The sequence below is a fragment of the Phycodurus eques genome, chromosome 4 (assembly GCF_024500275.1).
Source record: "Phycodurus eques isolate BA_2022a chromosome 4, UOR_Pequ_1.1, whole genome shotgun sequence".
Lineage (NCBI taxonomy): Eukaryota > Metazoa > Chordata > Actinopteri > Syngnathiformes > Syngnathidae > Phycodurus > Phycodurus eques.
Window position 1 is genome coordinate 11,089,684 of NC_084528.1, and position 27,311 is coordinate 11,116,994.

Here is a 27,311-nt window from a genome sequence, read left to right on the forward strand (position 1 = left end):
ACATAGCTCGAGATGTGATTCAGCTTTTGTTGATGTCATTTGGAGCCCAAGTCTTAAAATAGGGATACATTGGCAAATGTAAACAAGATTTTGGTTTGACGTGTAGTCCCAATCCAGTGTCAGGTTTAACACCGAAGCCACAGCGACGTGGTGCTAAAGCCCCCCTTTGAACATTTGGAATATAAAATGGGGTTACAAAAACACATGGCATTTTACATTAATCTGACTGCTTGATTGTGGTCTGTCTTTAATAATAATACAAATATAATAATAACCATAAGGTCAAGGGTAAGTAGAGACAAAAAAATAAAATAAAACCGTAATAAAGATGTTAAATAATAGTGTTTCAATGTCCTTCATGAAGAGGACACCCTACTAAACAGTATCAATGAAGCAAGCTCGTTACAGTATCACATCAGCTATCAAATGACACACGATCCCAAGACTGGAAGATCCAATTTCTTAAAACTATAGTCATGAAATTGCAAAATGAACAAGTGGTGTAATTCAAAATGGTAATAATAATTTTATCCATGACATACTCTGTAGATTAAGGTCATCACAGTTGCTAAAATGCACAGCGGCAAGGTTTTATTCCAAGTTTGACCTGCACAGTTTCCACAGTTGGGTTAAATGCAATTATGCAAGTCTTAAATTTGGTCAGTATGACATGCTCATTTGTATTTAGACTTGCTGGTTAATGCCTGTAGGTTGGCTGGACCCCCCCAAACAGTCCCAAACACCTGCTTCTCAGTCCTCAGAGCCTCCACTAGAGAGAGCTCTCTCCCTGACAACGCTACTTTTTTAATGGCCTGGATCACTGACGGTGGCCCTGTAGTGTAGTGACTGAGCCACTTTTCAGCCTGTTGTAGGACAGTCCCCACACCTTCCTCAACCTGAGGGTCTTTAAGAACTCCATCTGCCAGCCGTATCTGGATGCCAAATTCAGGGTCCACTTTTGAAGCACCACTGAGCAACTTCAGGGAATTTTGGCTTCCAACAAGATGGACCAGTCGAGCAGCTCCGCCCCAGCCTGGGACCACACCCAGGTGTTTGTGTACAAACTGGACCACACTGCCAGGTGCCATTAATCTAAAAAAGAAGTATCAGACTTGAATTATTTTACGGGCCAGCTCAGGTTATCCTGTTTCAATCGGGAGTACACACTTAAATTGATGACTGGGCCAAATTTTAGCATTTTCCTCTCTTCTGATCAAAGACGGCAATAGGCCCGATCAGATGTCTGTACAACATTATCTTGTGCTGTGCAGTGTGTTACGCGTGATTGTTCTTCTCCGATCTGCTTGGAGAACGGTCGGGGCCAACAATCTGAAATGTTAAACGTACCTTTTTACACACTGAACCAGGAGTTTTGTATTGTCTGCTTTGCAGACATTTCCAATAGCACTACCAACCACAAATTAGGAAAATGATGGATCTCTACCCCCTGACTCAGAATTTTGGACCCAAATCAATGCAAAGATATTTGTATTGATTTGGGTCCATGACTTCCAAACCAAAATGCTTAAAATGGGTTTAGTTGATGCAGAAATATACTCACAATGTTTCTCAGGCGCAACAGATGATTAACTCCATGCCATCTGGATTTGCCAAGCTGTTAACTCTTTTTGGACAGCAATTATTGGAAAACTATCCACGATCCTTGATTACAAAATCCAACCCTCACCAGCTCTCTGCTTGCTAGGAGACTTGACCCAGGTGAATTCAACTTAAATACAGAAACCCCCTACTCATTTACTTAACAAGTGCCAAGAAGGTCATCCTTCAAAACTACAAATCCCCAAAATCTTGCCACATCACACACCGGAACAATTTACTTGCAGAATACATAGGGAATAGAAAGAATGACGACATGCAGGAGCAACACTGTATCAAACTTTAATGAATGACGGTATTTATGACCCATACACCTGTACGAATAAAGTATATCCAGCTATCTATTTATCTATCTATCTATCTATCTATCCAACTCTCTATCCACCTGAAGCTCACATTGTTCCAGGACACAAATAGAGAGCAGTGGTTGCGTTGAGTCTTTGTATAACGTGTGCCCCAACCAAGTCATTTGCCACAATAAAAAATGACAAGGAGAGGAATGTATTTACCATAAGCTAAGCTATCTTAACGGCTTCTATTTCTTCTTTGTATTTTCCAGCAGTCTGTGGCACTATGGTGGTTTGGGGTAGTAGACCCCCAATCAGTGGATATATCGCTGCATGTGTGTGCGTGGTGTGCTGTGTCGGTCATCTCGAGTACACCCCACGCTCTAAGAGCTGTAAGCACAGTGATTTTTGTGTGGGGTCTCTTAACATTTCAAAAAATTGGTTACGATGGTAACAATCAGTATTTGTTTAGTTGTACCCCTTTTTTATTAAAAAAAAAAAAAAACCCTTACCTGAAATCACAGGCAGTAGTAAGTTCTGCGCCTCCACCTACCGCTCTCCCCTCCACGAGAGCAACAGAGATCATAGGCAGCCTGCACTGGGAACACCGCATATTGGCCTCTAATTACATAAAACAACTGCATAAGCTTTGATCATACGGAATAAAAAAGCCCCCTTACCTGAGTAGTCTTGTAAGAGCATTCTGCATAAACATACACATCTTAATGCCATCCTACAAGACAAAAGCAACATCACTTGGGCATAGACCATTGCTTTTTCAAATAATTTCAAGTATAATCTAATGTATGCAGGAAAGTAAAACAGGGCACGAACATACTGACTTTTAGCATCTTCATTTTATTTTTACATTAGTTTTACATTATTATAGTTTTGTATGAGATCCCACACATGACAATGAAAAAAAACTTTTTTTTTCTTGTCTGGTAAATACATTGCAATTGTAAACTCTTCTCTTTTGTCATTTCTATTGTGGTGAATGACTTGTAAGCCACGTTAAACATTTCGCTCCCTAATTGGCTATCATTCCACTTGCAAAGGCAAAACTGTTCCGGCATAAAAACTGATACAGATCATCTATTCGGCATGACAAAGCAGCTTAACACGAAAAGTTTAAAAAAATGTTTTTAAAAAGATAAAGCGAATAATCGTACAGATAGATTTTGAGAATTGGGCCTTGTCAGTATGTGTGTGCCCTGCTTTAGGGTGTAGGCTTAGGAGATGAAAATATTTTACTATCGTTTAGTCATACTTGAGGTTTTGATATGGCTTGGACAGCATTAAGGTCTGATCCAGAACAGAAAGTTCCCGCAGCACCCTGAAGTATGAGTCCTTTTCCATCTGACCACTGCTCCAGTTGACTCACCTTTTCCTCCAGCTGCACCATCATGCTGCCTGGGGCAGAACAGCACAATACAACCTTTATTGCACAAGGTAACAAATTTTACACTACAAAAATCTCATGACACAACACCAAACAAAATTGTATATATATATTTTTTAAATAATAATTAAAAAAAAAAAGTGATACATAAGTTTTATTATGTACTTTCTGCCGAGTGGAAGAGCATTTAATTGTTTTGCCTGTCACTATTTGCTGTCGGCATAGACAGAAGATACAGTATATAATGGTTTTTGAGAAACCTTACCGGAGAAGGCGTTCATGCGGGAAGGGTTGTTGATCGTAAGGACAGCGATGCCAGACTCCTGTTTGGAAAGCTCAATGGCGCCTCCAGGAAAGCCCAGCAGCTTGGCCTTAATTTCCTCTTGGTCAAAGTCCAGCTCAGTGTAAACTCTGCCACTCACCTGTCTCTGCCACATCCTTGAGAATATACTGTATGTTAAATCACATCGAACAAATATGCTGATACGTCTCAGAGGTTTTGCATGATTTGAATTAATAATGACTAATAAAACCTCTCTGACAATGTCATAATGAGCATTATTATCTTTGTCAAGGCACTTTTTGGTTGTCACAATATTGAATTACATTTCATTTAATTGACAGTGAAGCTTTACTGCTGTAATGTCCAGTCAGTTCATTTTATAGAGAAAAGGCTCCGATACCTGGCCCAGCTGCCACACACATGGCTCCCCCTCAGCAAATGACGCATCGCTGCACAGATGACCATGATCCTTCAGCACGGACAAGGTTTGTGGCCAAATATAGATATTTAAAAAAAAAAAAAAAAAAAAAAAAAAAAATGATGAGCATGACAAATAACAATTTGATTGTAATTTTTTTTTTAAATGAAAAGCTACTTGTATGTGATGGTTCACGTACAGATTGCTGTACTTCACCTTGACTCGGGGTCTACTTGGTTAATTAAATATCATAAAAACATGTATGTGGATATTCTGGGTACGCAGAGTTAAGTCACGACAATGCAATGTCATAAACAGTGACGAACGAACGAAAGCGTTTGTACATCAGGTACGTGAACGTGAAACACCTCAGTATTTTACGTTGTTGTTGTTTTTTTTTTAAGCTGTAGGGTGAGTCAAAATCCTGTACAAACACCATGGTATCTAACGATCTCATTTTTGCAACAAAACTGTGCAAAACCAACCTTGAACGTTGCACTGTGCTACTCTGAAATACTTCCCCCCCAAAACGGAATTCTTCTTCTTGTTTGATTTGAATGGTGCTTGGCAATCAGCCTCCAAGAGCATTACCGCCACCTACCGAACTGAAGTGTATAACACTAGATAAATGGAACTAAGCCCCAATCTTTGAAGATGCTCGATATTAAAATATAAGATATTGTTTTTACCCTAGTGCTGATGTCAGTTTATGCCGATGTTAACCATTAACGAGTAATAGTCTTTACTTATATTATCTAAATTAAGACCTATCCCACCCAGTGAACAGAATTAACCCACCACCATAATGCCCTGATATGCCACCACCTCATGATTGTGTTTGTGTACATGGTGTTCCCCCACTCAGTAACTCCCCCACTTTTTTCTGTCCAAAATCCCTAATTCCTAGGATTTTTTTTCAAATGCATTAACTATCTTTAGTTTCACTGTATTCTTCTCTGTTTGCATTGAACAATATACCACAAATCAGGAAAAATATATATATATATATTTTTTTTTTTACTGACAATGTAAGTGTCTGTCTTTAATTTGATGCATCTATCACATGCCTTTTTATATTCTGTTGGTTAGTTTGTTATTTATTTGTTCCATTTGTCCATTTACTTCCTTGACAGTTTCAGCAAATATACTGTACTCTCTGACATTTTAATCCACTGCATTGTCTTGCTTTCTTACTGGCCTCACATCCGGTGTAATCCGAGCTTCATTCTCCTCCACAGTTCAAAGCATTTTAGCTTAGCGCTTTCTGTGCATTTCCTACATTCTTTTCACCCAGCACATCTCCCACATCTTTTCTTGCCTGCATCAAACAGCCGCTACATGCCGTGACTTTTGTAGTACCTCAATGCTGGGGTTCATATAAGGTCTAATTCCCTGTAGGACATAGACTGTAAATTCTAGTTGGCAGGCTTTCCTCATCAAACTATATGAGTTACAAGCGACTGGAAATTGTGTTTTGCAACTAACCCGAGTCAACCGTGCTCCCTTCACATTCATTACTTCATCGGCTGTAACAGTTGTGGGTATTCCTGAGATAACTCCATGAAATGTCATTTTGGTACCAATGGCTACACCTTGCACTCATTTCCCATCTATTATGGAAAGATAATTCATTTTTGTATTTTACCTTGCAGATAATCAATAACCCTCCATTCTGTAGCTCTCATGCACTTTCCACCTTTTCTTCCTCCCTTTGTATAGCTTTGGTTAGTTATATTGGGTTCAATTTACTGAAAGACAAACCTTCATCCATCCATCCATCCATCCATCCATTTTCTGCCGCTTATCCGAGGTCGGGTCGCGGGGGCAGTAGCTTTAGCAGGGACGCCCAGACTTCACTCTTCCCAGCCCCTTCATCCAGCTCTTCCAGCTCTCCGGGGGGATCGCAAGACATTTCGAGGCCAGCTGGGAGACATAGTCTCCCCCGTGTCCTGGGCTGTTCCACCTTTTTTCACGGTGACACCGAATGTGTGTAACTGATAACAGCAAGAGCTAGTCGCTGTTGACTGTAGCAGTAGCACTGCTGTCAGTGTTAGCCGAGAAGGATTAAATACACCCCTGGTTACCAATCAGCTTCGACATACAGTATCTCAAGAACGAGTTCCTCCAACTGCCGAAAACGGAAGTGTTTGTTGCACGTAAAAACGAATGGAAGTGAGTCTGCAACATGCTATCTGATTGGTCAATGCTCACGCTAAACTAATCAGAAAGGATTTTACTTTGAGTGATGCATACCTGGTTATCAAAGAGCTGTCGTGGTACACACAGTCGGGCATTAAGTTATTTACTTACCAAGCAAGAGAATAGATACTTGAAACAATCACAGGGAGATTTTGATTTCATACTCTCTTGCCTCTTGCTCTAGTGCTACGGGGCAATAACCACCAAGCTGTTTTCACATTTAGTGTAATTCCGGACTCATAAAAACATAGCTCATATTTTAAGTCACAGACATTTTTGAGTGCTGTAAAGAAAGGCACCCTAAAACTGTTAGAGACATCAGCAACAACCTCCAGAGCGCAGGAGTTAGGGGATCATGAACTACTTTTTGCAGAAGACTTCCAGGGAAAAAAAGTACAAAGGCTATACCGAACTAGAAGATGCAAGAAGAATAGCAAGGCCATGCTGGAAAGCTATAAAAGTAGATAACGGTCTCACACATTCTTTGCTTTTTATTTGTACGATTTGATGAGGTAAAGCTCATCCTTTACCAAAGTGTTGGAAAGGCTCTGCACAAACATACAAGCTCATCTGTAGAACACAAAGGATGTAATGTTATTGCTCAGGCTTGTACGGCTTCTTCTGGGAGGGTCTCACAAATCTTCATTTGTGGAATACACGGAGAGTAACGAAAAGGAAGGTTGCAGACTGTCCAAGTCCATCTCCAGACTTAAACCATGCAGAGTATGCATTTTACCTGCTAATCATGTGACACGAGGTTGTGGTGAAAGTCTTGAAAAGCATCATAAAAGAAGAACAGATAAAAATTGGTGAGGTCAGTGGGTCACAGGCTTGATGCACTTATTGTAAATCAAGGATTTGTAAATGAAAATGTATTTGCTTTAATCTACATCTGTTCCAATTTTGCTCACTTAAAAGGTGGTGCTCTGTTACAAATAATGTTATCTTCTAAGTTGTGCATCAGATCCAAATGTAAATGGTTAAAGCTAAATCTGAGCTGAAATTCATCATTGTATCATATTTATCTTTTGACATTAAACCTGAATGTTTACAGTCAACAGCAAAATTAAAGGAATTGGCCTACTAATACTTTTGGAGGATTGTACATTATTTAGTTGTGTCTGACTGCATGCGTTTGTTGCTTAAGTGACCCGTTAATGTATCCATCGATATATAGCTGTCCTCGGCCTCACAGGAAGTATGATACAGCATGTGCTGCAGTCAGCACATAAGGCTCTATTTCAGGGCAGGCATAATGGCAGGTTAGCAGGTGCCTGAGGCTCCCAGGAAGCTGTAGGTTTTCTTTGTGGAATAGAGACAGATAAATAGTGTTGGAAGCATTGATACGTTTCGGAAGCACCAAAGAGCAAAGTAATACAAAACTTCAAAGACAGCCATTCACGTTGTAAACAGGGCCTTAAATTAGACGAATATATGGACTGGTTACTGGAGAGAAAGCCAGAGTATGAGAGGATGAGTATGTGAGTAATTTGGGAACACTAAAGTAAGTGAATGACTGTGTCTGCACTGTGCACAACGTTACATACATTGTGACACAGCCTACCTTCTTCACCGTGTTTTTGTTTCTGGAACATTGATGACTGCATCGCAAACACCCTGATAGATTACCAATCCTTTCCAAACATAACACAGGATAGATCCAACACAGGTTCTGGCTCTGCATCATGAAGCGATGGCAATATTTATATCTATACCACGTCACTATGTCCAAGGGTAGGATTTCTGGCACCATAACACTGTTGCACCTGTTATTTCAGTCCGTCTTGGGTGCCAGGTTTCACGCTATGTGCATGGGTTACTTTTTCTGTTTGTATAAACAAATGGCTAAATGTGTGAATGTGAATATGATTCGTCTTGCAGTTAACACATCTATGCTGTTCACTAGGAAATTATAGTCTAAAAGTAAGCAGCGTGTTACAATTTCGACCCAAAACACAGACAACATGCAGGAAGCCCTAGAATAGATTCATTGCACAAAAGCGCAAACTGGCATCCTGTTTCAAAGGTCTACATTCATAACTCAGAAGAAGACATCTGAGTGTCACTTGAGATGTCAGCCAACAAGATTGAAGCCGTTATCCCTTGAACTATTGAACTACAGTAGTCCTCTTGAGTCCGGCACGGTGGACGACTGGTTAGAGCGTCAGCCTCACAGTTCTGAGGACCCAGGTTCAATCTCCGGCCCGACTGGTTGCTTGTTTGTATGTGCCCCTGCGATTGGCTGGCAACCAGTTCAGGGTGTACCCCGCCTCCTGCCCGATGACAGCTGGGATAGACTCCAGCACGCCCGCGACCCTAGTGAGGAGAAGTGGCTCAGAAAATGGATGGCTGGATGGATAGTCCTCTTGACTGAGAGTTATCCACATAATTGATGTTTCTCACTGTTCAGAAAGGAAGAAAGTTCAAAAATGAATTCTGTCCCGACTTTGTCACTGCATTTTTAGGTATACATTTTCAAAATTATACAATGAGAGTAAAAATTCAAGTCAGAGTGAACAGGTTTTTACTGATCCTACCATTCACAACTGTGGATAAGCTAAAATGGACATTTTTTTTAAAAATGTAACATTCTGAAAAACGCACAACAAAACAATGATATTAGTGACAATATGACAACTGTAGGTGGTACTCAGGTACTCTGGTCTGTCATGTTACAAACACACTATGAGTAAATGTAACAAAAGGACTAAGAGGGTTGAACATCCCTTCGTCCTTATTTTATTACACAAGATTAACAGCAAAGGGATCACTTTAATAGTGATGGGGTCAAGTACTTTGCCAGATATTAAACTAAGTAATGTCCGATATGTGACCTTTCATTAGTATAAGAAGCAAAAAGTCCTCGTTCTTGTTCAGTAAGCAGCACTATTTATGTTGCAGAGTAAATGATACTCCATATAAGTAACATCAGATACAACTTAAGAATTAAGATGACTGGAATAATGCCATGAGAAACATCATCTTTCAAACTAAAGTCAGAAAATGATAATAACAAAACCAGCCTTTGGTACAAAGATATAAAAGGGAACTCACATTGTATGAATAAAGAAATCTGTATTCAAGATATGATGGATGTAAAGTCAGTGCTGAATATAAAACAAAATTGTAAGTCACAGGCAAGGTACAGTACATATATGCAATTCTATTCAAAGCAGAAACGTGACAATGTTAGGCTGAAGATACAGTATATCTGAATCTAACATGATTGTGCCATTGCATCTCTCTTTATGCCAAAACCAATCAATATAATACAAAACACCATACAGTTCCATTTGATAATGAGTTTGCATCGCCTTCAGTCGTAAATACAGTATGCAGGGCGAAGGTAAATAGTGAAGCATGATTAGTACAAAATGTCTGCAAGGCTTCTGTAGTCAAGGCTAGAATACAGACCTGAGTGTAGTAAATCATAGGTTTTCAGCAACCTCAGAAGCATGTGCAATGCTTGGCGGATCAGTGTGAGCATGTTACTGCACAACTGAAGCTATTTTGGAAAGTCTTCTAGTCAGCTTCGCTCCAGTGGATACAATCGAAAGCAGACTCACAACCAAAGCACCTATAAGTGTGTGACAGAGGAGATCAGAATTACTACGTAAAACAGTGGTGAAGATAACAGCTAGAGTTTGTATCATCACAGAAGGACTCCTGTTGCTCAGACAATAAGGTAAAGATCAAAAGAAGACAGTGTCCAAGTGAAAGGTATGTCAATCAGTAAAGGAGGAAGTGGGTTTCTGGTGGGGGTTGAGGATGGTGGTCAAACAGGGGTTTTACAGGAAGATGTAGCGGTGAAAGAGGAGAAAGTGTGGGAGCGGCTGGCCCATCGGGAAGGCAGACGTCGATTGGCTGGACACGCAGGCTTTGAAAAGACGTTCTGGGTTGAGAAGATGCACGAATCGTCTTCATACTGTGGAGAAACACATGAATTAACATTAAAAATTACAACACCATTCTATCAATTATCAAATCTGGCTGCCAAAATACTTTACATGATGTCATGTTTTCCATCTGTAGTCTTCTTGAACCTGGGCAAAATAACAAGTAGTTTCAAACAGCATTAATACTTTCAGCCTTGTCCTTTGAAAACAATATGACAAAACAAACAATGCCCCATTTCAGGGAAATGCCTATAAAATGTCTGACATTTTTACCATGCTCATACAGTATATAATAGAAAGTGCATCGACAGTAACTCGGGCTGTTCCCGAATTTGTGGTGACTCGTATTGGCATTCAACTCCGCCGGAAAAAAAACAGCCTAATCAGAGTTTTTCAGATTCAAATCACAACAAATCAAAGAATAACGTACTACAGTGGAACCTCAGATTAGGAACGGCCAGGTTTATGCACAGTTCAGGTTATGTCCAAAATCTTCGGGTTTTCACTTATTTGTATATTGCACATTTATTTATTTTTAATGATATACCCACTGATTTAAAAACAAAAACAAAAACAAAAAAAAGCGTAATTACATTTTTTGGGCTGGAACGGATTAATTGAATTTCCATTCATCTCAATGGGAAACATTACCTTGGTTTAAGATAATTTCGGGTTAGAAACGAGGTTATGAAACAAATTAAGTTTCACTGTACTTTATTCTGCCATGCTGCATTTACTAAAAAAATATATATATATTTCAAAATGTTTAGGCTTTATGGCCAACGCCATTTGGACTTAATGCGCATAATTTCTGTGCATGTACGCAGTTGTAGCTATAGCCCTCCACCGAGATCTCCGTGGAAGAAGGCATCCATTAGCGTAGCCCGAGGAGTTGCATGGCTATAAATGGCAGCGCCACAACCGAAGCCGAAAAGGAGACATCGACGTGGTGGACGGCAATGAAGGTGGAAAAGTTGATCCAACACACACTGTTTGATGACGAGAGCCAGGTAGGTAGCCAGGTGGCTAGCTAGAAAGGAGGCAGCTGAGGTTTTATGCCACCGACAGGCGCAAAACCAACCCAGGTTCTAAGTTTGGCCATGGTAGGGCGAGGGATCCTAGTTAAAGTCAGCCATGTTGAAACTAAAATGAAAAACGTTTTCGGAGGGAGAAGCTGCAGCCAAAGCGTGGCAGTCAAAACACGCCAGCGTACTCTCTTTCAGGTTCAATAGATAGTTTTCAAATCATCAAACTGGATTTTTAATTCGTTGGATTATTATTTTGGAATAGTACAGGGAGTAATGATTGGATTCTGATTCAAAAGTCTTCAATGTTTGTATGCATTCAGAAAAAAAGGTCTGAAGCTCTCATAAGATAGGTACAATAACAGTCAGACAAGCTTTTCTCATGATAGCTCCTTCGCCACAAAAACACTTCCTTTGTGAAGGCTGAGTGGAAGGACTTTATGATGACAAATTCTTAAAGATAAATGGTATGACAGGGATTTTGTGAAAAGGTACATTTATATGCTACAGTGAGTTCTATTTGCAGGGAGCCTTTAAGCAAGGAAATGCCCCAGATTATGATGGAGACTGGCCTGCTTCTGTTCATGCAGCACATACCAGAAATATACAGTAATATTACCATCAGAGCCTACCGAATCAGTCAATGAGAAATCATTTTATATTACACAGAACTAAATAATCATCATCAAGTGTCATGCAAGTCTTTTGAACACATTTTTGTCGAAACAATAAGTAGACTATTTTATCCCAAGCAAGTTTCTAAATGTTATAATTAGTGATGTGAATGTGTGCATGCGTAAAACTTGGCCCACCTGCACTTGCTGCTGTATCTGTGTCACTCCCATGGCACTGTGGCTGCTGACTGTGGTGCTTGACTGTATGAGTGATGGCTGTCGCAGAGGAGGCGCTACGGGATGAGGGATCATGTCTCGCATGTTCGATCCAATGGCATTGTCTTGCTGGACGCTGACGTTTTGACCCGAAACGGTCTCATCCTGTAGTTGTGAACGAGCTGCAGTCTCGTAGTGCTTCAGAATTCTTTCTAATGCTCCGTAGTTGGACCGTGAGCCCTCAGGGCGCGGGTATGCAGCTAGAGTGAGGGGCTTCCAGGGATGGTCATTCAACATTCGAGGTGCAGGTCTGGAGCAGTCCATCTGGGAGGGAGGCACAGACCCAAGTTTTGGCAGTGTCATTTGTCTCTGTTTGCTCTGAGCAGAAGGCTCCTGGAGTGAAACGTCAACTTTAGCTGGCTGAATCACTGCTTCTGAAGGACTGTCCCTCTTGAAGAGGACATATTCCACATTCTGACCTGGATGGGTATTTGCAGACAAAACCACCTCAGAAAGGGTAGTGTTTGTGGGTGCTTTTTTTTGTGTTTTTCTGGAAGAGCTGCTTGCTGTTTGAACTTTTTGTTCAACATCAGAAAAGAGTCCAGGACTCTGAGAAGTTACTGTGTTGGCCTCACAGACTGCAGCGTTTGGTTGTTCAGTTGCATTGACAGAAGATGTGCAATTCTTCATTCTGGCTTCTTGAACTTCAGAATTACTTTGGTTCAGTTTGACCTCTGTGTTTTGAATGGGAAGATGTGAAGTGGCAGTGGATAATTCAACTTCAGTATTCACATCCTTGAGACCAGTGGTGTCATCAGGGTAATTCTTAGGAGGTAAAAGCTCATCTGGCGCACAATCTGCTATCTTTGCTGGTTGGAAACCCATAGAGTAACCATCTGCTTCCAAAACACATTCTTGCTCCTCTACACCATGGCCCATCTCTGCTTGAAACAAAGTTCTGTTGAATGCTGCAGTTTTTTTTTCCAACAAAATGTTTCTCCTGGAGCACTGCAGGTTGGGACTGGTTGGTGATATTTCCAGGGAGGACAATAGCAAATCTACAGGTAATTCTTTAAGAACTTGAGGCATTTGTATTTGGTGGTTGTGCAAATTCCCAATGCCAGGGCTGTAAGGTGAGCAGTCTTTTCTTGAAGTCAATATGTTGGCTTCAGAGAAACTCTTCTGGACAGTCCCACCTCTGGACAACTTACTGCTAGTGAACTTTGATGCATCACAAGACCAGCGATTGTGGGAGCAGCCCATGTTACAGTTTGAACTTTTTGGAACAGAACAGGATGCTACCACACCATCTATGAAAATCTTCCCTTCATTTTCCTGCAACATAGCTTCAAACTTTCTAACAATGGAAGGACTGCCACACTTTTTGTCTACAGTAACACATGGACTGTTGCATTTTGTCATTGTTGTCTTGGGGGATTCGGGAATGTGGAGTTCTGTGTCTGTCTGGGAGGGGGAGCTCAGATTCCGGGAGAAGCTGCGGGGAAGGACAGGGGGGCCTGGTGTATCCATATCAAAGATTGCCACAGGGCATGTCGGCACATCTTTGCAGCTGTCAATAGAATTACTTTCCCAGGAATCTTCTGACCCTCTGTTGGGCCGCCAGGTGTAATCTGGTGACAAGGTGATCCAGTTTTCCTTCTCCAATTCCTTCAGTTGATTGTAGATTTGACTAAGGTCATTTGGTGCCTCATTCAACTCCAGTCCAGTTTTATCCATGTCTGCAGAGGTCTTCTCCTCTGAGAGGTACAACAATTCAGAACGATTTCTGAAACAAATTCAACCACAAAATGTATCCAACTACTCTAATACTTTCATATTGTATTCAATGCATACAGTATCTCATTCTGATTAAAAATGGTAAGAGATGTAAATTGAAGTTTCATAAACTAATCTCTCTCTGTTCAAATCAGATTTGGTGACAGTAGGTACAGTATAACGCAACTATACAGCTTTATTACCTTTTATCCTCACTCTTCTTTTTTATCTCATCTTGGTAGCTACAGAGTTCCTCACTGACACGAGCAATCTCCTTCAGAGCCTGGAACAATGAGAAAAAGATAACGACGGCTGAATCTTTTAGTATAACACTTTCAGCGTTATATTTTCGATTCAGAGAAACCAATGGGTGTATAAAATGCAAAGACGAGATTAAAATATAAATATGTATAACATCCTCAATGTATGGACAAAAGTATTGAGACACACCATGGCTCCTATTTAATCTGATTTTATTTTATTTTTTTACCAAGGCATTCGAAAAATTCTCCCACTTATGGGAACATTTTGGGGAAGTCCCTTTTCTGTTTCAGCATGACCATGCCCCAGTGCACAAAGCAAAATCCATAAAGACACGGATGAGTTGGTGTGTAAGAATTTGAGAGCCCTGACATCAACGACATCCAACACCTTCGGAATGAAGTACAACAGAACTTGTGAGCCAGGTCTCCGTCAGTAACCAGGCCTCATCAGTAAGCTATATGTATGATCACATATGTGCGCTTCCCGATTAATGGACGGTGAAATCGCCTCAAAAGTCTTTTAAGATGATTGCAAGCTCTCATCGCTGGAAAGAGGGAAACCAACTTGAAATTATTTAAAATGTTCATTTTATATAACTGCCAGGTGGACCAACACCATTGTCCATTTCGAGTACAATAATTTCATGTAGAACATAGAAAAGTAACTTCTGATCACTCACAGCATTCAGAGCAGAGGTGCTTTTCTTCTTCTCACTGGCATTACTCGGCTCTGCCAGCAGTGGACTTTCTTTAATGCCATGATGATGTTTTTCATTCACTGTTAAGACATGTTTTGTTGCCAGTCCACATCCAACAGATTTATGGAAAATTGTTTCAAGCTCAGAAGTGTTCGCAGCATCTTTCCTATCAAGGACGGAGTCTCTAGACCTCAATCCAGGATGTGCACATTCATTCAGAGTAAACTGACCACCTGCAATCACTTCACTGAGTCTGTCTGGTTGACAGCAGGTGGGGGAATGACTCTCACGCCCCCCACCACTGATGATGTAGCGGTCAAAGGGGAGTAAGGGCTCTGGCTGACTGCAGCTGCTGTGTGTCTGTGACATGTCACTGAGCACACTGGAACCAGAGCTGAGTGAAGGCACACTTAGCCGATGCATTTCTTCCTCATTCCGCCTACCGCCAGTCCCCTCTCGCTTGGCCCTCACCTCACAGTACAACTAGAAATAGTAAGAGGAAAATGTAATTACATGCTGAAATATGATTATGTAGATTGACATTAGTGATGCATCGGAATGAAAATTCCTGACCCAAACCAAAAACCGAAATTGAAAAGCTCAAGGCCGAAACACCAAAAGAAATGATCGATAAAACTTTATTTGTAAGCGCTTCCATACAAAAATATGCAACACAAAGCGCTTTACAGTAATTAAAATATAGAAATAAATCATTCCCACCAATTAATAATTACAAAAGTATGATAATTATTAGTAAAATTGCATTTATGGCTATGACTGCAGAGCTGCCAACCTATGAAAATTCACTTTCAGAACAATTTGTTTGAATTTCCACATTTATATTAATTATGTCAAGAACATTACCGTGGGACAGTCATTGCAGTATATTATGCAATAGGATGAAACAAAATAATCTGCATACTGTTCAATTTCACAAAATAATCATTACTCTATAATTGTAATCATTAATAAATGTGTTGAAGTATTTATTGTATCAACCTTTATGTTTTGTTTATGTAGCTGTCTAGCATTATTGTACATTACAGTATTTTCCTCTATAAAACACTAATATGCCTGCTATTTTGCTCTTCAAAGTCGGCTAATCTCCGCTATAACACTGTTCCAGCCAGACCAATGTGACACGTGCACTGTACTACACAATTATTTATTTTGGCCTTTTGCGACTTCATCTTAGCGATTCGCAATGGTGCTCCGTCTGTCTCGTTTTATCCTCCGTCCTTCGTTATAATGATACCTTTCTAAAAATGTAGCTTATTCGCTGTCATGGCGGCGATGATTAGTGACTTATGCTGTTTCGAGAACGGACGAGAGGCGCACGTTCGCCTCCGCGGCTCGACATCGTATTTAGCCGCGTTAGCTGCTGCTTTTAGGTAGCTGGAGGCGGCTGCCTCAAAATAGCATGCTACAAGCTTTCCACCTCCAAACAGCGGAAAGCAGCGAGGTTGGGCGACAATAAGGACGCTCCATTTGGGCTCGTAGCCGCTAGCACGATGACGGAAAAGCCATGTGTTTCCCGTAATTAATCGCGACATGCAAATTAGAATTATTACAGTAATAAAGATGTTCATCTTTGTTAATGTGTTTATGTTACTGGTAGTTTGTTGAATGTGTTGTTTAACATGTATGCTTATTTCACATTTATGGTACTCTGTCATTATTAAACTGTGAGCGTAGTGTGTGTGTAACAAAGTGACCTCCCAATCAATTCGACTGGATATTCAGCAAAGCACTGCGGGTCATTGCTTGGGTATCGTATAATGTTTTACTCCGCTCTTTATGCACTCGTGTGCCGGCCGTCAGTGATCAGCCTGCAACATGTTACGCTTGAGACATGTTGTTTCGGTTGTTTCATTTCAGTGAGGTCCAAAAATGCACTTTTGGACTATTTTCAGCGGCCCAAATTTTGGTGCATCATTAATTGATAGAATATACATCCAAAGAATAATCCAAAATGAATAAAGGTTATCACAAAACCAATAAAAATAAGATATGAACAATTAACCAAATTCGATCGACAATAAAAATAAAAAAAAAAACAATGTAAAAGGATAGCTCTGGCCTGCTACCATAGAATCCCAAAATAGCAACTATTTCATGCTGACTTAGCTGACCCCGAGTGCCCATCACGCAATGTCTAGATGTCACAGCAGCCTTTAAGCCTGCATTGATCCTGGGCTATTTTCCTCTCTCCTTTTCCAGTCTATGAACGAAAGGGAACCATCAAGTTTGTTAATTGCTTTAATCCTGAGCTCTCCCCCCAACAGCTTGCATGAATTTGTCATTTCAATATTAATCAAATTTTCTGGCCAGAAAGATCGTCTCGAACCTATGGAAGCCTTTGTTTCGTATATGCTATTATCTAACCCCTACACACTTCCTCTCACGCTTTATTACTTTGCTCCCTGTAATGTTTTACACTGTGAATGGTCACAACCACTAACGTGGCTGGAAACGCTTCATGTTGTTTGCAGGGAGTGAAACGAGAGCATATTTTTGGTAAATGTATTAATCATTTGTTCTGAATAAACTTAAATAAAAATGTAAAAATGACCCATTTCAGTTGACCTAGACCAGTTATTCCAAACTGCTGTGCCACTGCGCATTAGTATGCTGCAGGAAATTATTCAATTTCACTTAATTGGTCCATCCATCTATCCGCTTTCTGTACCACTTATCCTCATTAGGCAAGTGTAGTGTGGGTGAGGGGTGGGGGGGTCACTGGTCACCAGCCAATCGCAGGGCACAAACAACCATTAGCAATCACATTCAGATTTATGGACAATTTCAATGAACCGAATATGCATGTTTTGGGATTGTGGGCGGAAACCGGAATACCCAGAGAAAACCCGCACAGAGAGGAAATGCAAGTGCCACACAGGAAGGCTGGAGCCTGGATTCAAACCCACAACCTCTGAACTGAACAATGATGTGTGTGATAATATTCTTCCAATTGTTCCAAAATTTCTTATGACAAATTCTGTCATACATTTCTTTCCGCTTCTTCATTCATCCATCTATGCCAGTGATGTATAATGACAAGCAAAACAATTAGCTGCTCTTCCACTCGATAGCATAATGTACAGTGAACCAACCAAGTGTATCCAACTGTTGTCATGAATAAATCTGAATCATAGCTTTGTATTCAACTGAACAGGGCCAGATTTCACACCAAATGAATTTGAGTAAATTGAGACGAGATCATGATCATGTTTTTCAGTATGTTTACAATACTTTTTGTGATATTAAATTGGTGGTGTGCCATGAGACTTTTCTAATGTATCATATGTGCCCTGATCTATACCATGTTTCTCTGAAATGTTTGCTTTCTAATTTATAGCACCCAAATTCAATTTTCAGTCACACACGCATTCCTGTTACAGCTGTACCAGTGACAAACAGACTCATGCTGTGTGCGGAGTGAAAGAACGGAATTGCATTTCCTTCCACTTCATCCTCTCCTCACACTTTGCAGCTGCAATGGTCAGGAATATTGTTTTGACAGTGGCAGGCTGTGAATTTTACACTCGTGATAGAGTAAGTAGGATTACATACAAACTGCGCAAAAACAGGTGAGCTCTCATTAAACAAAATAACAGATCTTCTTTTACCTAAATCCCCCTTTATCTATAACACCCTTCTATTTATAGTGCTAATCTTTGCAAATATTCAACATACCTCTTCTATTTTCCTTTGCATATCTTTCAGTTGGCTCTCCCATTCACTCCTTTCCATGTCAAATCTCTCTAATAGCTCAGCTTTCTCCTTCAACCAATCCTTCTCGTTGTGCTCCAGACGACAGTGCAGCTCCATGGTGGTTGAGTACGTGTCTGCCAGAAGTCTGCGCTGTTCCTCCTTGTCCTGATGGAGCGTTGACGTCTCGTTGTGCTCTTCACGACTGGCTTGCTGAGCCACTGAGTAAGAACCTGTGGCACACTGGACACCACCGCTCTCTAGTCTAGAACTGTCTTTGTTTTCCAGCTGAAGAGAACAAAACACATAGAGGAGGGAAGCATGAAAGGAATGCAGCAGGACAGAAAAGGAAAGACAGTGGTGAAAGCAGTCAGTTGTCTGGGATGGAATAAAGAAAAAGAGGGATGAGAGCCAAATGGGAGAGAGGAGTTGTTAAAAAAAGGAATGATGAGAATGAAGGAGTGGCAGGAAGGGAAGGTAGAAGAAGTGGCGAAGAAATGCACCACAGGAAGAATGTTCGTGGGTTCAGAGGACAGAAGTAGGAAAATAGAAATGTGAAAATATTCTGTGAGGTTCAGAGGGGGGGGTATTCAGAGGCCATGCTTCTTGTCCATGGTACTTCACCAACACACAGGATACAGTTCAGAACCTCATGGTCACACTCTTAGAGCGATGAGCTCGCTTTTAAGATCATATAAGCAGGGCCTCTGGGTATTCGATGGTTGTTTAAATATTTCTTCAAAAATTTAACTCAGTCCAATTTGACTAGTTTAATGAAAATATTACTAACCATTGTACTGATTAAGAGTGCACCCGTAGTGATTTCCACTCTATTAAGGTCATAAACATTATTACATTATTGACAGGGACTAGGAAAAACTGCCATTGTTCAGATTGTGGACCGTCTCGTTGGACCCACACAATTTCATTATCTCAAACTTCAAAGATTTGCTTAATCTGATCTTTACCATCAGATAGAATAATATACTATGAAAGCAAACCTAAAATGTCTTCTCCAAAACTGAGCTAACGTAAGGCAATCCTCTTTCTAAATAGTTAAGAAAGGTGAGTATACTGCAGTACAATCTGTGGGCTGGAATACGTAGATCCACAACAGTGTTTGTGTATGTTCTGTATGTATGGTACCTCTTTCTGTCGAATGGGAGGCAGGAGAGAATGCTTGCAAGTTAGCCTTAGTGTGTTATTTCAGTATTGAGTCACAAAACTCTCTTACAAGCCTCGCTCATGGTGCTATTTCTGCCTGTGGCCAAAACAAGTCACCCCCTTTCTCTCGGCTCTAGACTCTTTGGAAAATGTTGATTTACAGACAGATGATGATGGGTACTGTCCACACCAGAGTTTACTCAAACATCCAAAGGTAACAACAACAAACAAATAGTGAAAATCCAAAAACAAGATGGTTAATTGTCAGAGTAAAATTTCTCAGGATGATAAGCTGCAAAGCAGCAGCAAAAGCAAACTTTCCTCAGAAAGGAAATCCTGAAGGAGCTGTGCAAACAAACAGAAACGTGAGTCAGCCAAATTTCAACTAGTAGTTAAAAGAAAACAGTCATGAATGCACAAGCACCTTGAATTTAGTCTGAAACTGGACTCTTTGACCATCATGCCTGGACAGCAGAGAATATATAACAGTAACTGTGTCACTATGGTGACCCACTATAAATAGTGGACACGAATGTCACATTCCTAGGGGTGGTGGGGAGACTAGGTAAAGGCTGGGATGGGGGGGGATCTGGCTGCTACGACACAGTGAGATGTCGCCTAGCTGCCAGCAGACTTCATAAATCAGCTGCACATAGAAGAACCTGCCTGGAAATATCTGGTCTAGGATCTCCACATTGGACGCTTGTCCTGCATTTGGTGGTTAAAAAAAGAATGTGGAAGCAGTGGATAGTTCAAATGCAAAGCTCACTTATGACAATTGTGCAAGAACTAACCCAATTCACATCCACCAAAATTTAAGACAGCATTTTACCAATTGAGCTCCAGTTTTTTGAGCTATCAAGCAGGAACTACAACAAATGTATAATGTCAAGGAAAATGTAAATGTTCCCCGAATACAAAGTAGGATTTCAGTGATACCTTCATTCTCTTTGAGATGTTCGGAGCTACATTAACATAGACTAAATCCTCAATCTGCTGCTGCAACACTTTAATCCTAATGTTATGTTGCATGCATATTTTAAAAATAGTAAACAGGCAAGAGCGTAGAAGGATGTTCCATTAGAAATATGGAGCTAACTCCACCCAGTTTACCTTTGCGCCAAGTCATATTTCCTTTGGTGTGCTTTTACAGTCAATTTGGGAAACAGTTTGAGAAGCGACTATATTTACATTTGTACTATCCATGAAAAATGACAAAAATAGTTTAGTAGGATGCTAATATAACAGCCAGTTGTGCATCTCCTTATATGTCTAATATTGCGTACGTTTGTGCATATATTTGTTTCTGTTTTACTTTATAAGTAAGGTGCCACGATTTAATTATTCATTAAAGTAGACACTTTTATCAATAAGGCTTTGCAAGGCAAAGCAAGGTAACAGATGCTTCAAAACAGAAATTAATTACAGGTTACACATGTGAGGTGTGATCTGATAACAGCGTGTTACTGTGTTGTGTTCACTCATCATTGCTGAGGGTCAACCTACAGTATCTGATTTTGTCTCTCATTAATCTATACTGTTCATTGATGAAAAGGCAGAGCATCACCACATTCAGATGACTTCACAGGATTGACAAAATGAGATTTTGTCACGGCATACATCGTCCATTACCTGTGCAATCCGGCACTTGAGTTCCGCCCTCTCCAGCTCCCAGGCACATCTGTCTCTGGTGTACTGCAGCTGCAGATCACTCCTCTTCTCCTCCTCTCGCTTCACCTCCGCCTGCACTTCGTCCAACACTGTCTTCAGGTCCAGCAAAATCCTCCGGTTCTCCCCTCCCTGCACGCCAACATCAGCAACACATCTTCCAGTCACATAAAATGCAAGATGAACTCCCATCACAAATTATTTAGCACAGTTTAAATGTAGGCCTGTTACAGTATGTATAGTAAGTATATTAACTAAGTATATCAATTCATTTTCTGTACCACTTATCCCCACTCGCGTCACTTACAGGTGAGCTGAAGGCCATCTCAGCTGACTTTGGGAGAGAGGCAGGGTACATCCCGGACGGGTTGCCAGCCAATCACAGGGCACATAAACAAGCATTTACAATAACATTCACACCTATGGACAATTTAGAGTCTTCAATGAACCGGAGAAATGTATTTGGAAGTAGATATGGGAGGAAATTGGAGTACCCGGAGAAAACCCACGCAAGCAAGGGGAGAACATGCAAACTCCACACAGGAAGGCCCAGATTCGAACCATAAACCCTTGAACTGTGAGATAAGTATTCGTGTATAACACATGCCTTCTATATAGAGGTGTCACAATTAATCAACAACTAATCAATTATCAAATTAATTAACAACTATTCTGATCACGGATTAATCATTTAGAGCCATTAACTTAAAATTATCCAAATCCTCAGATTTTAGCCTCTCAACAGTAAATATTTTCTGAATATTGTAGTCCTTTATGAAAGCAGATAATCTTTTGTGTTTTATCAAAATAAGGAATTTGCAAACATCTTCTTTTACTTTGGAATACAATGATCGACATGTTTGCCTATTTTCTGACGTCACGGACCAAACCACTAAGCGAATCATAATCCAATTATTTGATTAATCGCTGGAATAATCAATAGAATAATTTATGTAAAAATATTTGACAGTGACAGCTCTTCTCTACCACCGACACTGCAACTAATTACATAGCACTAAGGTGAGAGACAATATTGAGGTACAGAAATCAATGAATTACAAATGTTTTCTGAGCTATACTGATACTTGTACTATTGCAGTTACTTGGATGTCAGCCACTTCTCTTAGCAGCGACTCCTTCTCCCGCATCCAGTCCTCTTTATCCTGCACATGCCGCTTTTTCAGATCCTCAAATTTCTTTTTTAGCCGCGTATGTTGCTGCTGCTGGGATTCAGGGCCAACAGACGACATTTGTCCTTTGAGGAATTCGAGCTTTGCCCCTGTGCCACCTTCACCTCCACCTGGCAAGCCGTCGCACTGTGGCTCGTAGATATGATTGAAAACGGCGGGCGGCGAGGAGATCCTCCTCAGCGGGGTGCGGTTTTTGCCTTTCCCTCTTTCTGTCCTCTCCGATCCGGTGCACGGCACAAACTCCCATCCCTGAGACGGGACGTAGCCCCCGGCTGCACCGCCCCCACTGTGCAGCCCTGATCCATTTAGAAGCGCACTCCACATGGCTCCGACACAATTAAACTATTAGGTATGTGAACATGCTGAAATGAAAATTGAAAAAACAAGCGTCCTTATGCACATTGACTTATATTTACAACCACTGAGTGTTTTAACGCAATATAAATGGTCCAATTATCCACACCCGGCCAAATCCCCTGAGGGCCAGGCAGCAGCTCCTTGTGCAGCAGTCCTCGTGCAGGATTTCATGGTCCACTTCATGTCTCAACAGAACCAAGATTCGGTCTTCATCGTGGTGCCAATGTCATGTGTTGCTCTGGTGACTATGCGTGCGCTCGGACTTGTCACTTTGCTAGAAATGAAGGCGCGGGCGAGGACAGGCGGCCAGTAACCACTCCACCACTTCAATAGGAGAAGTGCCAAAAATATCATGGAGCCCTCATGTAAGTATGGGAGAGCGGGAGTATTTTTACCCAGTGTAACCATGAGTTTGCTTTCCAAACACCACTTAGGAGTCTGGAAGAGATTTCTGCCATCAATCAACGCCAAGGTACTCTTATAAGCGCCACCTGACGCTGTCTCCATGGCAACGAACCAATTAGCTACGTGCTAATAAGGTCGCAACAGGAAGTTGTTCTAACAAAACACACAAACACAAGCGTGCATAAAGCCTCAAGTGGCCACAGTGTGTTGAAAATGTGCCAATGTCAACAAAGCATATTCGCTGTACGTATACAACTTGTAATTTGTTCCTCTGTTGTCAAACATTAACCCTCGAAAAAGCACCAGAAATGTGGCTAAATAGACCCTTACCTTGTCTCTATTGCAGGCATGAAGTGTAGTAACAGAATGTTGAGGCTTAGTTAAAAACAACTGGAGAGGGACTTCCCACAGCTGGAATCATGCTGTCATTCGCAGAAATAAATTCTCTCTCTTTCTCCCTCTCTCTCGCTCTCCCTCCCTCTCTCTCTCTCTCTCTCTCGCTCTCTCTCTCTCTCTCTCTCTCTCTCTCTCTCTTTCTCTCTCTCTCTCTCAGGCACACACATACATTTACAGATGCAAACTGTAGTTTGTAGGCTAATGATCTTACTTTAATCAGAAACTAAACCAATGAAGGCTTAGATTAAAGCCTCCACCAACCCCTTCTCGTTCTTGTTATATAAGGAGCTTCACTAGAAGGTATCAAAACTAAGTTTTCATATCATAAAATTATATTTAATCTACAAGAATGTGCTCCTTTTTGGGAACTGATGTTTCTCTTTATAGGCAGAATGTGATTTAGTGCTTAACACATCTGCCTCACAGTCGAGAGATGATGTGTGATGTTTGCATGCCCTCCCTGTGGCTGCCAGATTGTCTGTGAGTACTCCAGCCCCTGCACTGATTATGCACGGTATATTTTCCATCCATCCATTTTCTTCGCCGCTTTATCCTCACAAGGGTCGCAGGCGTGCTGGAGCCTATCCCAGCTATCTTCGGGCGATAGGCGGGTTACACCCTGAACTGGTCGCCAGCCAATCGCAGGGCACAAATAAACAAACAACCATTGACACTCACATTCATACCTGCGTACAACTTAGAGTCTTCACTTAACCTGCCATGCATGTTTTTGGGATGTGGGAGGAAACCGGAGTGCTCGGAGAAAACCCACACAGGAATTGCATGTTGTGGGGCTGTTCTGGCTGGCAAGCTTCTACAACATCGCATGGACATCAGGGACAGTGCCTCTGGATTGGCAGACTGGGGTGGTAGTCCCCCTTTTTAAGAAGGGAGACCAGAGTGTGTGTTCCAACTACAAGGGGAATCACACTCCTCAGCCTCCCCGGTGAGGTCTATTCAGGGGTTCTGGAGAGGAGGGTCCATTTGGAAGTCGATTCTCAGTTCCAGGAGGAGCAGTGTGGTTTTCGTCCTGGCCGTGGAACAGTGGACCAGTTCTACACCCTCAGAAGTGTGCATGAGAGTTCGCCCAACCAGTGTACATGTGTTTTGTGGCCTTGGAGAATGCGTTCACCCGTGTCCCTCGAGGAGTACTGTGGAGGGTGCTCCAGGAATATGGGGTACCGGAGCCCCTAATAAGGGCTGCTCGGTTCCTGTACGACCGGTGTCAGAGTTTGGTTCGCATTGCCGGCAGTAAGTCGGACTCGTTTCCGGTGAGGGTTGGACTCCGCCAAGGCTGCCCTTTGTCATTGTTCGTTACTTTTTTGTCTTTGTTCATTACTTTTATGGACAGAATTTCTAGGCGCAGCCAGGTTTTGAGGGGTCCGGTTTGGTGGCCTCAGCATTGTGTCTAAGCTTTTTACAGATGATGTGGTTCTGATGGCTTCATCAAGCCGATTTCCAGCTGAAAGTGAAGCATTTGGTATGAGAATCAATCAATCAAAAAGGGTGTAGTGCCCTCTCAAGGCCGGGAATGTGTTCCCGCTCCAAGTGGAGGAGTTCAAGTATCTTGGGGTCTTGTTCACGAGTGAGAGAAGACTGGAGAGGTAGATCGACAGGTGGATAGATGCAGCATCTGCAGTGATGCAGACTTTGTATCAGTCTGTCATGGTGAAGCCAAAGCTCTCTATTTACCGGTCAATCTACGTTCCTACCCTCACCTATGGTTACGAGCTGTGGTTCGTGACCGAAAGAACAAGATCGCAGATACAAGTGGCCGAAATGAGTTTCCTCCACAGGGTGTCCAGGCTCTCGCTTAGAGATAGGGTGAGAAGTTCGGTCATCTGGGAGGGGCTCAGAGTCAAGCAGCTTCTCCTCCGCATCGAGAGGAGCCAAATGAACTGGCATCTGATTAGGATGCACCCCGGACGCGTCCCTGGTGAGGTATTCCAGGTACATCCAACCAAGAGGAGGCCTTGGGGATGACCCAGGACATGCTGGAGAGACCCTGTCTCCCGGCTGGCCTGGGAACGCCATGCGATCCCCCAGAAAGAGCTGGACGAAGTGGCTGGGGAGAGGGAAGTCTGGGCTTCCCTGCTGAAGCTACTGCCACTGCGACCGAACCTTGGATAAGCGGAAGAAAATGGAAGGGTGGATGGATGGACGGACAGACAGATTGTTCTGTTATTGAAGATGTTCTTGTTTCAAACTGTGTTCCACAAATCACTGGTCCTCAGATATTTTGGTTAAATATATAATATATCGTCATATCTTTAGATCTGACATTTTATTTTAAACCTACTGCATATACAGTACCTATCATTGCTGATGTCTACGAGAACTCGATTAATACTGTGCACAACTGAGTCAATTGCCCTTGAGAATTACAGCACAACTAAAATGTGCAGCTTATAGTCGTGCAGTGCCAGTTAATGTATGTCCTTATGGAGACAATCTGCACAGTTGAACTGCATATAAATCCTATTATTTGAGTCCCAAAACACTGCTGTAAATGTATGTTTCTTTCCAGGGAAAATAAGGTGTTGTATGGTCCCAAGATGTAAATATAAAAAAATTTACACATGTAGTATATTTGAGGGTAACAACCCAGTGACAAGCTGCCGTACCCATAAAGGTATTTTGGGTATATTTTTCTCCCTGAATAAAGCTATGAGAACCAATGGAAATAATTTCATATTCTGTTTAGAGTGGTGTGAAAAAGTGTTAGCCTCCTTCCTGATTTTTGCTTTCGTATATTTGTCACATTTAAATATTTCCCATCCTCAAATGATTTTAAATTGTTGTCAAAGATAACAAGTAAACACAAAATGCAGTTTTTAAATGAAGTTTTTTTATTTTTAAGGGATGAAAAAAATCCAAACCTACATAGCCCTGTGTGAAAACGTGATTGCCCCCTAACCCTAATAACTGGTTGGGCCACCTTTACCAGGAACAACTGCAATCAAGCATTTGCGATAACTTACAGTGAGTCTCTTACAGCACTGTGGAGGAATTGTGACCCACTCATCTTTGCAGAATTGTTCTAATTCAACCACATTGGAGGTTTTTTTTAGCATGAACCGCCTTTGTAAGGTCATGCCACACCATCTCAGTGAAAAGGTCAGGACTTTGACTAGGCCACTCCAAAGTCTTCATTTAGTTTTTCTTCAGCCTTTTAGAGGTGGACTTGCTTGTGTGTTTTGGATCATTGTCCTGCTGCAGAACTCAAGTTTGTTTCAGCTTGAGGTCACGTACAGATGACCAGACGTTCCCCTTCAGGATTTCCTTGTAGGCAGCAGAATTTATGGTTCTGTTTATTACAGTAAGTCTTCCAGGTCCTGAAATAGCAAAACAGCCCCAGGCCATCACACTACCACCACCATATTTTACTGTTGGCATGATGTTCTTTTTCTGAAATGCGGTGTTACTTTTACGCCAGATGTAATAGGTAACACACCTTCCAAAATGTTCCACTTTTGTCTCGTCATACCACACAGTGTTTTCCCAAAAGTCTTTGGGATCATCAAGATGTTTTCCGGCAAAATTGAGACAAGCTTTAATGTTCTTTTTCTCAGCAGTAGTTTTTGGCTTGGAACTCTGCCATGCAGGCCATTTTTGCCCAGTCTCTTTCTTATGTTGAAGTCATGAACACTGACCTTGATTGAAGCAAGTGAGGCCTGCAGCTCTTTGGATGTTGTTGTGGGGTCTTTTGCGACCTCTTGGATGAGT

General features: G+C 41.5%; 2 protein-coding genes across 7 annotated transcripts; both read right to left on the reverse strand.

The window, feature by feature from the left end:
• Positions 1-173: 173 nt before the first annotated feature.
• On the reverse strand, positions 174-4,525 carry echdc1 (enoyl CoA hydratase domain containing 1). Of its 5 annotated transcripts, none has more exons than XM_061675557.1 (7): positions 4,493-4,525; positions 3,990-4,058; positions 3,572-3,744; positions 3,175-3,317; positions 2,585-2,637; positions 2,417-2,497; positions 174-1,092 (listed from the first exon to the last, which is right to left on the reverse strand). In XM_061675557.1, exons 2-7 carry the CDS (start codon positions 4,052-4,054, stop codon positions 675-677), a joined length of 933 nt encoding a protein of 310 aa, XP_061531541.1. In that variant the 5' UTR covers positions 4,055-4,058; positions 4,493-4,525; the 3' UTR covers positions 174-674. The 5 variants fall into 5 exon arrangements, with proteins under 5 accessions (XP_061531541.1, XP_061531544.1, XP_061531543.1 ...); XM_061675560.1 differs by having other exon boundaries at positions 2,585-2,607; positions 3,289-3,317; positions 3,572-3,756; XM_061675559.1 differs by having other exon boundaries at positions 2,585-2,607; positions 3,572-3,756.
• Positions 4,526-8,745: 4,220 nt separating this feature from the next.
• mtcl3a (MTCL family member 3a) lies at positions 8,746-22,515 on the reverse strand. 2 transcript variants are annotated; one of them, XR_009768389.1, is made up of 9 exons: positions 22,341-22,515; positions 21,202-21,369; positions 18,391-18,693; positions 14,677-15,177; positions 13,937-14,016; positions 11,940-13,743; positions 10,214-10,249; positions 9,621-10,131; positions 8,746-9,313 (listed from the first exon to the last, which is right to left on the reverse strand). XR_009768389.1 is itself a non-coding variant. In XM_061673934.1 (8 exons), the coding sequence occupies exons 1-7, from the start codon at positions 22,485-22,487 to the stop codon at positions 10,220-10,222; spliced, it is 3,033 nt and encodes a 1,010-aa protein (XP_061529918.1). In that variant the 5' UTR covers positions 22,488-22,515; the 3' UTR covers positions 8,746-10,131; positions 10,214-10,219. The 2 variants fall into 2 exon arrangements, 1 of the variants encoding a protein (XP_061529918.1); XM_061673934.1 differs by having other exon boundaries at positions 8,746-10,131.
• Between the last annotated feature and the right edge of the window lie 4,796 nt (positions 22,516-27,311).